A 13016-nucleotide genomic window follows, 5' to 3' on the forward strand; every position below is an offset into this window, starting at 1 on the left:
GCATGGGAAATATAAAAAACTTGTTCCTTGTTATTGCAAATAATTTACTTAGCTAACCCAGATATAGTTAGATTTGACTCCATCTTACCCAACTTCGTGGAGAGGGAAATATATAACTCCTCCCCCCCCCTTCCCAGATATATAACTTTTTAAATCTCATGTTAAATTTGATCCTTTTTAATCTGAGATGGCATTCAAGAGATCCACTCCAAAAAAAGGGTGTTTGTGGGTTTTCACTTCTTCCATCATAGTCTCATAGGGGCCATGGGACCTCCCTCATGAAGAGGGAGGGGACAGAGGGATAAGGAGTCAGACAGACAGAAAAAAAGGTGTGGGGTAGATAAATCTTCCAGAATTTGTACAAATGTTTTTTCCCTTCCAGAAATCCAAACATTACAGTGCGATATAAAAGATAGAGAACAAATGTTCTTCTGCAACGTACTCCTCTAATGCAAGAAATAGCATCTGTTTGTCATTGCAATTGCTTTGTGCTTAACGTTGGATTCCTCTCTACAATTTACCTTGAAATGACTCATTTCAACCTTTAGACATTCTCAGTTCCAGGAATATGGTTGGAGCAACCAGGATTTGCCTTCCATGTTTGCTAGCATTGAGCAACTAGACTGTCAAAAAAAAAACAAGAGTTTGGGCAAGAGTTTCTGGGTCACCAAACTCAGAGATTGCAACATGCCCGTGTAAACAGAAGGAAACTAATCATTAATGAAGGAAGGGGAGGAGGATTGACAAAACAAAGATAGAAATAGAACCAAAAATGCCCAAGTGAAGGCTATTCCTTTGGGCCACAGCCATACCTTTCTGAAGATGTTTCCACTAAGAATTCTCTGTGCGCTACTGTCCTTCAGCATCGCCTTGGTATGAATATATTTTATCTAGTTTTTTTCTTTACTGATTATATTGATTTGTGTTCTTTTCATTACTTGCAGCGACATATTTCATCCCTTCACTATCAAATACACTATAATTCGATCAAGAACAACAGCCTGTCCACTTCAAATATTCTCTTAGTGGCGGTATAATTCTTGGACCAAGTTGGAAGTTTGTTGATAAAATTAATATTTAGCTTTGTATGCACATGTGAAAAAAATGTCGCTGCCACATTTAGCTCCTATTTATGTTCCATGACTTGCATGGAATAAATAATTCGATCTCTGGAGAGTGGATGGAGACTCCAGAAGAATGTTGGGATTCAGCCCATATCTTGATGTGGCTTTGTGTTTTTAAATGCTCACGGAGGCTATTTATCATCTTGCTTGTTTAGAAACTGTGGGGGCTTTATAAATATTTGACTAAAAATACAGCATACACTATTCATATGCATTTCTCTTATATTTTTATACAAAAACCAGATGACGTTTTTGAACATGTTATGTATAATATTAATAAAGAGAAATCTTTTTACGTGCTTACATTTTTTCATACAATTATCAGGCTCATACAAGGGCAGTACAAATGCATTAGTGTAAAACTAATATTGTAAAACTACCATGTTTCCCTGAAAATAAGACCGGGTCTTATTTTCTTTGGACCCCGAAATACCCACTTGGCCTTATTTTGGGGGAGGTCTTATTATTTTTGAGGTGCAGAAGGAGGCAAAAAGAGTCACCTCATGGCTGCTGCTATGTTGTAATATTTTCGGTGGAGGGCTTATTTTAGTCCATGCGGTCAAAAGCCTGATTGGGCTTATTATCCAGGGAGGTCTTATTTTATGGGAAACAGGGAATATTTGACTACTTAGAAGTCCCATTGATGTCAAAGATTTCTGCTGTATTCTAAAGAAAAAAGATGGGACAGTGGAACTTGGATAGACAGCATATTACAGTCATTTAAACGGCTGCTGTAAAAGTGTAATCCCTGGTAACGTTTGAAGAAGATGGATAGAATATTACTGATTTTAATCTTTTATTTTAGGTTTAATCACTTGTTATCAATAATCCAATGATCCTATTCATAGGACATGATCTTCAGTTACATCAGAAACAACATAGTTCTAGGAATAGCCCCAGTTCAGAGTAATTAGTGATATCATGATTTGTATTATAAACCACTTTTATAATAATATTTGAAAATCCTTTGGTTTGAAGTTAGAGATTATTTGTATTTAAAATAAACTATATACTGCTTATATAAATGCACATGAATTTATCAGAATGTTTACAGTATTGTAATACTGTAATACTTCTGATAAGTTTATGTGCATTTTGATGTAATCAGCATCTAAACATAGAAAGCTGTTCTTCATTTAAGGTTCTGTTTTTCTATTTTTACTATAATAGCTAATATTAAGGAAGAATTTCTCTGTATATCAATCTATTCACTTCACAATTTAAAGTTCCATGACATAAATTAAATATGTCTTCTAATTAAATGGAGAGTCAAGTTGAGCTATCTAGCACACTTGTATTGCAATCTGTATTGCAATTGCTAATTTCGATATCCAACTCATAAGGTTTAATATATTTTGTAATATGTTAATTTACCACTAAAAACACTTGTGGCCTGAACCCAAACAAGTGACCTACATTGAAATCCTATTGAAATCAATGGGATTTAAATTAAACCTGATTAGATGTTACTGTGTGCTTCCATGGGCCCTAATCAAACAATTCTAATGTAACGTCATCTATTTATAGGAAAGGGGAATTTTTTTGGGAGTAGTGAAATTAATCACTCAATCAATCCATATTTAGAAAGTTAGGAAGTAGGCACCTATTGCCAGAGATGGAGGCTCTCTTTGAGACTTCATGCATTTTGTTTCTTTGAATGATTGTTACCTATTTATTGACAAATGAATAGTTCGTGAGTCTGAAGCAAGTGTCTAAATCAGTGTTTCTCAACCTTGGCAACTTGAAGATGTCCGGACTTCAACTCCCAGAATTCCCCAGCCAGCGAATACCATCTTCAAGTTGCCAAGGTTGAGAAACACTGGTCTAAATGTAGTTGATTATTTTTAGCAAATTATTTTTTATCAACTAAAAAGCTATGGATTATTTATAAAAGAAATTATTACTGTGTGAGTTTTCAGCCTTTCATTTCAGCCTTAATTTAGTCTCTTTTTTACCCTCCTTTATTTATTTCATCACAGGTGACCAGTGCTGAATCTACCTTAGAAGAAGTTAGAGGAGGAGTTGAAGAAGAAATAATACGTGGTCCCAGAATAGTAGAGCATCAAGCTCAAGGTGACTGCAAATCTGATAAGGATTGGCCAATATGTGGCGATGAGCATTGGGTAAGCCAAAAGACAACAGAAAGCCAATGGCAGACTAATCATGTTGTTTCTCATGCAAAACAGCTATTTCTCCCCATTGTAATATATTAGATCAGTGTTTGTCAACCTTGGCCAGCTTGAAGTCCACCGGACTTCAAGTGGGCCAAGGTTGAGAAACACTGTATTAGATATAATAGGCTCAATACAGCAGAGAAACATATTTGTAATTCAGTAGTTGTCTCCTGTAGAAAGCCCCTGTAGAAAGCTCCTGGTTGGAAAATGTTGTTCTAAGTTAACCAAACTAATCAAAACAAAGCATTAAAGAAACATTTTTTGGAAATGGCTTGATTAGGAACACTTCAGGCCATAGTTCCGCTAACTTTACTAAGAGAAAGCCAGTTGCAGCACACTTAACCTGATCATTGGCTTATAAGTGTTTTGTTAGTACTAGCAGAGAAGGAATCAAGTTATTTAATTAGTCCAGAAGAAAAACTGGAGTAAACTGGAGTATAATACCTTCTTTGCCACACAAGAGAAGAAAGGAATGGAATTTAATAAATCTACGTATTTATTCTGGATTGCCCCATCATAGATTTTTTTAAACTACAGGTAGTCTTGACTTTACTTAGTGACTATTTGAAGCTACAACAGCTCTGTAAAAAGTGTCTTAATACCATTTCCCACACTTATGACCGTTGCAGCATCCCCATGGTCATGTGATTTGCATCTGGATGCTTGACAAGTAACTCACAATTATGACAGTTTCAGTGTCATTCATTTAACAACTGTGTTACTAATTTAAGAACTGCAGTGATTCACTTAACAACTGTGGCAAGGAAGGTGGTACAATGGGGCAAAATTCACTTAACAAATGTCTCGCTTAGCAACATAGATTTTGGGCTCCATTGTAGTCATAAATCAAGGACTACCTGTAATTGTTTTCCTCTCCCGAGTAGAAAAAATAACTAACCAGAAAGTAGATTTTTAGATTTTTTTTTTATTTTTTTTTGCAGAACTTCAAAAAATAGTCATCACATGAAGAACACAGCCATACTGACTTGTGCATTTCCACAAAAATATTAATTTGTGGATTGAGAGGGGATAAGGGAGTCATTGCTGTTGCACAAAAAGTTAATTAATACAAAAGAGTTACTTTTGAGTAAATGAGCATAAATTATACAAATCTGTACAAGAAGTTTTTTACCTCAGTTTGGGTGCACACAATACGCAGTGGTGGGTTTCAAAAATTGTTTGAACCTACTCTGTGGGTGTGGCCTCCTTTGTGGGAGTGGCTTGCCGCCCATGTGACTGTATGGGAGTGGCTTGCCGCCCATGTGACCGGATATGAAGATGCCGACGACACTTGTCAGAACCACCTTAAATTACCTCACACACAGCACTGGCATGCATAAGAATATGATGTAAACTTGTTTTTTAAAAGGCATCTTTGGTTTACGTTAAAACAACTTCAACACACGCAATGTTCTGATTGCACCACAAACGTAGTAGTCATCCTTACCTTTCTCAGAGGCACTGAGTTTTATAAATATGAGCTTGATAGTATAGAATAATCATATCCAAGGACTAGTGGTGGGTTTCAAAAAAAATTTGGAACCTCTTCTGTAGGTGTGGCCTGCTTTCCGGGTCCACTGGTGGAATCTCTTCTAACCGGTTGACCAACTGGTTCTACCGAATAGGTGCAAACTGGTAGGAACCCACCTCTGACAATATGGTAAGCTATTGTAAACCACAATGACTGAGTAGAAATGTCAGTCTAAAGCTGGATTCACTTAATATTTCACTTAATGACCATGGCACAGGACTCGCTTAACCACATTGCTTAGCGACCAAAATTCTGGTTCTGATTGTTTCCATAACCTGAGACTACCTATACTTTCTAACATCTGAAAATATGTAAATTATTTGTCAATTACTTTATGTGTTCTTTTACTTTGTTTCTGTTATTTAGGGCATTAAATGTCCCTCAGGATGTAGGATGCAAGGACTGATAGATGAAGCAAATCAAGATTTTCAAAACAGGATAGAAAACATTAAGAAGGCGCTTTCGGATAACCAAAATAGTTACAAGTCATCTAATAATTTGAAACAGGAAATTTTTAATTATCTGGAAAGATATCTGCCCAGTGAACAAGGTGAGTTTAATCCCAGTTATATGAAGATTTTAAAAATGCCTATAAAATTGGCCACCATGCTATAAAAAGTTGTTGAGACTCTAGAAAGAGTACAGAGAAGAGCAACCAAGATGATGAGTGGACTGGAGCCTAAAACATACATGAAAGGTTGCAGGAACTGGGCATGGCTAGTCTAGTGAAGAGAAGGACCAGGGGAGATCTGATAGCAATACTTGAGGGTCTGCCACAGAGAGGAGTGGGTCAAGTTATTTTCCAAAGTACCTGAAGGCCAGACAAGGAATAATAGATGGAAAGTGAACAAGGAGACATTCAACCTGGAAATGAGACATTTTCTGACAGTGAGAACAATCCAATGGAACAGTTTGTCTTCAGAAGTTGTGGGAACTTCATCACTGGAAGCTTTCAACAAGAAACTGGACTGCCATCAGTCAGGAATGGTGTAGAGTCTCCTGCTTAGGCAGGGGTTGGACTAGATGACCTACAAGGTCCCTTCCAACTCTGTTAATCTGTATTTCTGTAATTTAAAATTGAAATTCTTTGAATTCTCTATCTTCAATGTATCTGGAGAGCAGACTGGGAAGGTTACTACATAAAATAATTGAGTTTAAATACCGTTAGCTATTTCTTTTAAAATATATATTTGTTTTACCTCAGAATTGAAACTTTTTGACATAAATTGGTAAAAAGCATTATTATCTAATTCTGGGCTGTTTTGGGTATTTTCCATATCACAAAAATGTTTTTACCAATTACTTAACCAAATCTTAGAAAAGTATTTCTTCCAGTACATTATTTTTTTTCATTTTCCTTCTGAAAATTATTTGTCATGATTTCATGCATATATTAATTTTCCAGTGCCATCTCTTGAACATTTGGGTTAGTATTAAGATTAAGAGGAAAGGCAGGAAATCCAGTTCCAAATTACGCATGCTTAATATGTTTCTAAGCTACCCTCTCAGTATTTGATAGGATGCACCTAAAACATAAACATTAACAATGGTGTACTCCAATATTACAAATGACAATGTAGTCCAATATTAATTGGAACCACAATGACTGGGAGATAATTCTTTGGGATGATAGACTGTGCAGTTCAGGAAACAACATTAAGGAGGAATTGCAGATATAGTATTCTATCCAGGGGTGGGCTTCAAAAATTTTAGCAAGGGGTTTTCTGCCTGGTTGCTGGGTGGGGGTGGCCATGGTGGATGTGACTTAGTTGTCTTCCTGCACCATGACGCGGAGGTGTTTTTGCCCTCCCCGGACTCCGGAGGCTTTCCTCAAGCCTCCGGGATGGCGGAAACGGCCTCCCCAGGCTCCGGAGGTTGGAAACAATCCTGTTTTCAGCCTTCCTGAACTTCCAGTAGGTGTGGTTTTTTGCCCTCCCCAAACCTCTGGGCACGCCCTGCATTTACCTGCATACAAAATGGGCCACTTGGGGACTCCTGGGAGGGGCAGGGCAGGGTGAGTGGGGCCAGCCAGGAGTGGGATTTGGGGATTCTCTGAACTGCACTGAATCTTAGCTAGAGGTTCTTCCGAATCCCTGCAAACCCCCAGCAGTCCACCCCTGATTCCATCTCTAAATCTCTATCCAATCTTGCAAACACATATATAGTCGTACTGACTGTTATACAGGTGGCTTCATCTAATTTTAAAAGCATAAGACTGGGAAGGCTGTGTAGCTTTGGTTAATGCAAATTTTTTTTAAGTCACACTTTATGAAGGGCTGCGGCTACACTGTACTAATTTCTTTTATTACAGAATTAAATAAGAACTATGGGCAAATATCTGATGATCTAAGAAGGAGATTGGTGACACTGAAACAGCGAGTTGCTGAAAAAGTAGACAGGATTAAAACCTTGCAGAACTCAATCCATAATCAAGTTGGAGAATTGAAACGTTTAGAGGTGAGTTGTCTTGTTGTTGTTTTTTTAAGATGTATCTATTTTAAAATGCTGGAACAAATATTTCCCAGTGCACCTTTTTATTAGTTAGATGTTTCAATGAATGAGGCAGTTTCAGCAACCACTGCGAGATTAGGGGGAAAAAAATTGTACGATTAATAATCTCCCTCCTTCTCTCCCTCCCTCCCTCCCTTCCTTCCTGTTTCAAAGCAGCAACATTTTACTATGTTATTTTACTATATTAAATAATCTGTTGGTAGATAAGACCAAAAATGTGAATCAGCATTAACATGGATGAGCTATAGTCTTAGCAGACTGCCAGGGAAAAGCTATTTAAAATCTGCACTTCGTTTGCAGAGGACTTTTCAAATTATATAGAGTCATGTGAAATGAAGCCACATGTAATTCAATGATTGCAAGGGGCCGATTTACATTTATGGCCTTTACAAGTGTTCCTTATTTTTAATCTTATGGGGCAGCAACTAGGGTTACAATTCAGGGAGATTTAGGAATCAATGTCTACTTACAAATTTCTACATTTCCCCCCCTCCCCCCCTGAATCCTTATGGCCTAGGTGGACATTGATATAAAGATACGTGCCTGCAAAGGATCGTGTGCTCATGTTTTCAACTACAATGTGGACACAGAGAGTTATACAAACATACAGAAGCAGCTCGTACAAGTTAATGCCATTAAAATGGTGTCAGAAGAAGAAGGCGTTCCCCTCAAGACACTGAAAATAACAGAAGTGAAGGACTCCCCTGCTCCCATTCGCTATAAATCTGCTGCTCTGACTGAACAGGAAGTAAGCTTACTTGACACTATAAAGTTGTTTAAGGTAGTATTGGAAGATCCTAAAGGATCCTCAGCAGATCCCAAATATGCTGCTCCCGAAGCAGGAGTGTTTGGAAAACCGCCTATAAGTAAAGCAATAATAAGACCTTCTACTGATGTTCGTACCAGCCATACATGTATCAAAACCACCACTACAAAAATCATTCGTGGGCCTGGTGGTTTACGAGAAGAGACCGTTGAAGAATATAAAACTCCGGATGGTTCCGACTGTTCTCATTTGGAAGGTTTCATTAAAGAAGCTATCAGTAGTGGCGCCGGCGGAAGTGGCTCTCATGATTTCGTTCCCCATCATCCAGAGGCAGATTCCGGAACCTTAACATTTAGCCACACAAAAACACAGGAAGGGGATCCTTTTTCAGAAATAGGGGAGGACGAATTTGATGACTTCTCAAGATTTGACCATTTCTCCCAGGGAGGCCACACCAAGACAATAATAGGGACCAAGTCAAGAGTCATTGAAACAGAAGAAATACAACATGATGAAAATACAGAGCGTAACACTGGTTTAGAAGAACAAAGCTTCAATGCAGAGGAGAAGCTTGGGAAAGGCAACATCGGGACAGGTATCCATCCAGTTCATGGAAAATAATTGTGGAGGGAGCGAAAATGAAGTTTGCAACCAAACTGACACAAATACTGCAATCCATGACATTGTTCAGTTAATGAAAGCCATGTGTCTGTTTGTTGCCAATTAAGAAAGGTGGGGTACATTGAGCTTTTATCATGAGTCATTGGTTAGCAAGGCAGATCCATACAGACTACGAGAGGTAATAAATTTAAATCAAATGTACTTTTCGGGTGGGGGGACGATGCAAAGATGTCTTTCCAATGTAGCACAACATTGAGTGTAGACAGTTGACTTCAGCAATATTACTGTTGGATACCTGTGAGCTTGTAATAAAACTTAATTGAAAACTTCTGTCAACTTGATCAACTTTGTTTTTTTAGACTGTGAGGATATCCACCAAAAACACACTTCTGGTGCCCAAAGTGGCATTTTCAGAATCACGCCAGCAGGATCCGCTAAGGTTTTTTCAGTTTATTGCGACCAAGAGACTACTTTGGGAGGATGGCTTCTGATCCAACAGAGATTGGATGGGTCATTGAATTTTAACCGGACCTGGGAAGACTACAAGAAAGGTTTCGGCAGCTTGGATGTCAAAGGGAGGGGAGAATTCTGGTTGGGCAATGAAAATCTCCATATCCTGACCCAGAAAGATACTGTTCTTCGGGTTGAACTAGAAGATTGGGAGGGTGATAAAGTTTATGCAGAATATAATATAAACATAGGTTCTGAATCAGAAGGTTATAGACTCAGAGTCTCCAATTACAAGGGGACAGCAGGGGATGCCCTGATCAGAGGATCAGAGGAAGATGGCACTGAATATACATCTCACACTAGCATGAAATTTAGTACATATGACCGAGACAGTGATCAGTGGGAGGAGAATTGTGCTGAGGTGTATGGAGGTGGCTGGTGGTATAACAACTGCCAAGCTGCTAATCTCAATGGTATTTACTACTCAGGTGGTCAGTATGATCCAAGGAACAATGTTCCTTATGAGATTGAAAATGGAGTGATTTGGTTACCCTTTCGGCCATCAGATTACTCTCTCAAAGTTGTGAGAATGAAAATTCGGCCAGTGGAAACCGACTAGATACCAGTCCTAAAATTTAATCCAACTTTCAAAATAATATATACAGAAGTGGTATTCAGCAGGTTCTGACCAGTTCTACAGAACCGGTAGTGGAAATTTTGAGTAGTTCGGCAAACAGGTAAATGCCACCTCTGACTGGCCCTGCCCCCATCTATTCTCTGCCTCCCAAGTCCCAGCTGATCGGGAGGAAATGGAGATGTTACAGTATCCTTCCCCTGGAGTGGGAAGGGAATGGAGATTTTACAGTATCCTTCCCCGGCCACGCCCACCAAGCCATGCCCATAAAACCATACCACACCCACAAAGCCAAGCCGACAGAACCAATAGTAAACAAATTTGAATCTCACCACTGAATATATACCTCAAACCTATGTGTGTATGTGTGTGTATGTTTCTTTCTTTCTTTCTTTCCTATCTGAATGCAACTGAGTGATACCTACTTATTAAACAAAATAAACAGATTCCTTCTAATAAATTTTTCTGGTGTATTTAACTTATTTTGCAAAATAAAAAGGAAGGCTCTCTATAAGTTGTAACTGTGTGAAGAATTACAATGAAACCAGATTTTAAACCATTTCAGTGGAAAAATATTGAGAGTGCAAAGAATGACCCTTATAGTTATATACAGTATATGGAAGAAAACTAGAGGGAAAGTGGAAAGAAGCAGATTTGTACTTTTATTATTGCATAAGTAGGATGAGAAAAGTAAAATCTTCTTAGAAAGAAATTATCGTTAAGACAAAATTTTGAAATGGTACAGGAACATATATTATCAATGTAATAAAACAATATTATAGGGACACCTACAATTACATAGGAAATCTACCAGAAGCTACCTCATACTATAATAGTTAAATATTCACTGAGGAAATATAATAATCTTCAACACTAAAAAAAATTATGATGACTTCCATTAGATTCTCAAGTAACTGCACAAGAAGCCTCTAAGGCAGAGGTGTCAAACTCAAGGCCTGGGGGGCAGATTTGGTCCATGGGGTGCTTAGATCTGGTCCAAGGATCCACCCTGAAAACAGCAAAAAAACCATCCCATGATCCCTCTGCCAGTAAAAATGGAGCTTGGGTGGGCTGTGCATGGTCCTCCCGAGCTTCATTTTTGCTGGCAGAGGGTTGCAGGAGGTACCCCTCCCCCCGGACACAAGTGACATCATGCTGGCCACGTGCCCCCCCCCCAAGGTCGAACAGAACTCTGATGTGGCCCTCCACGAAATTGCATTTGACACCCCTGCTCCAAGATGTTCAAGCACCATTCAGAAAAAAAAAACAATTTTGGAGTTCTCAAAGACCTATTGGGAAACATGGGTGCCCATTTTGTTCAACTTCATACTGATGTGAACACCGTTGTACTGTGGTGGGCAATGAGTCACCATCTTCTCTAATTGCATGGGAACATTTTCAGCTTCTGAGGCCATAACCACTTATCACCGCTCCCTTATCACATGCTTACTTGACCCTTATCTGTCTTGATTTATTTGAGATAGCTAGGAAAGGCTGACTGGATGGATCAAGAGAATGATGATGGAATGGTCTTGTAATTTCACTGTCCTCAACTCAATAATCATTTCCTGGATCTCAAGGTTTTCACCAAATATACTGCCCACTCCAAAATATTTTTTTGGAGGGCGATACTGTAAGATAGGTTGCAGATGTTCATGGAGATGACTGTTTATCTTAATGTTCTGACCGAGGCTTCCCAAGAGCCTTCCCAAACTCCTTGTCCCAGCAAAAAAAACCTTTATTAATTTACAGTGAATTCTGCTCATTCCCAGCCAGTCTTTCAAAGGAGGATTTACAGACACAGACCTTATCTGGCTTGAGAACTGGCAGGCCGATATCTGCCGAACTTGGCAAGGAGTCTCAGAGGGTCACCAACCAATTAGTGAACTAATTGTTTCCTGCAAACTCCACTCCCCTTTCACTCCTCTTTTATTTCCTCTGAGAGGGGCCATTCATTGTCTATCCTTATTTCCAAGACAACCCGTGATCTTTAGTTGTTCCCTTCGTCTGGTAACTCTGCGTATGCACACACTGGGAACAGGCTCCAGCTCTTTGTCTGCCTGCCTCACTGAAGTCTGACTCTGAAGGCAGCTGATAACTGGCATACGGCTCTGCCCCCCCACCGCCTTTGACGAAGAACCCTCATCAGATCCTTCCCCAGACTCCAGGATTGGCTCATGTTTCTCCCCAACCTCCTCATTGTCCGAATCTGCTGCTAATTCTGCTGGCCACTGGCGGGCCACAACATTTAATTGTTTTAGCCTGGATTTGGGACAAATCAGCCATAGACTCCCATTCTTCCTATGGAAACAGACACAGAATGTGTGTTTTATTAATCCTAATTTCATCTCTCTATGCCTTTGGAATAACACTTTCCTGAATCAGGGATTTGGAACACAGTTTTTCTGTGATTCTTCCCTGATATGTAGAAATGGAGTACTGGTAGTCCTCAACTTTAAATAGTTCATTTAGTGACTGAAGTTACAATGGCAGTGAAAAAAGTGACTTACGGCCATTTTTCACACTTACGACCATTGCAGGATCCCCATGGTCACGTGATCAGAATTCAGATGCTTGGCAACTGACTCGTATTTATCACAGTTTCAGTGTTTCAAGATCACGTGAACACCTGTTATAACCTTCTGACACGTAAAGTCAATGGGGAAGCCACATTCACTTAACAACCATGATACAAATAGTTCTCAACTTATGACCACAATTGTGCCCAAAATTGATGTTGCTAAGAGACATTTAAGTGAGTTTTATCTCATTTTATGACCTTTCTTGCCATAGTTGTTAAGTGAATTGTTAAGTCCTCACTTTTACAACTGCCGGGTGTCCGTCAAAGATAAGAGCAATGCTATTGGTTCCAATGCAACTCCCGGCCGGCGGGAGAATTGCAGAGCTCTGATTGGCTATTCCTCTGACAGCTCAGGTATAAAAAGCTGTCAGAGGGACCATTTGCGTTGTTAGTTACTGGTTCTGTTAATAAAGTTTGTTGGCTTAAACTGTCTCCTGTCTCCACAGTGCTCAGATTAATATACTGGTGACAAAGGTGGGATCCTTCTGTTGAAGCAGCCACCACGATCCACCTCTGAGCATTAGGGGTCAGATTTACCTCAGGGAAAAACTGTTCCTGATAATAATGGCAGCCGTTCCCCCAGTTCACAGCGTTCGTTCCAGGGCAGGAGTCTTGGGAGGTAGC

The 13016-nt window shown here is 39.3% G+C and overlaps 1 protein-coding gene across 1 annotated transcript; it reads left to right on the forward strand.

The window, feature by feature from the left end:
* The first annotated feature begins 748 nt into the window (after positions 1 to 748).
* FGA (fibrinogen alpha chain) lies at positions 749 to 10271 on the forward strand. Its single transcript, XM_014072136.2, has 6 exons — positions 749 to 873; positions 3104 to 3247; positions 5196 to 5379; positions 7141 to 7286; positions 7858 to 8701; positions 9087 to 10271. Exons 1-6 carry the CDS (start codon positions 823 to 825, stop codon positions 9794 to 9796), a joined length of 2079 nt encoding a protein of 692 aa, XP_013927611.2. The 5' UTR covers positions 749 to 822; the 3' UTR covers positions 9797 to 10271.
* The last annotated feature ends 2745 nt before the right edge of the window (positions 10272 to 13016 follow it).

Source organism: Thamnophis sirtalis, unplaced genomic scaffold (genome assembly GCF_051295495.1).
Source record: "Thamnophis sirtalis isolate CommonGarterSnake01/CBP01778 unplaced genomic scaffold, rThaSir2_p1.2 scaffold_10, whole genome shotgun sequence".
Lineage (NCBI taxonomy): Eukaryota > Metazoa > Chordata > Lepidosauria > Squamata > Natricidae > Thamnophis > Thamnophis sirtalis.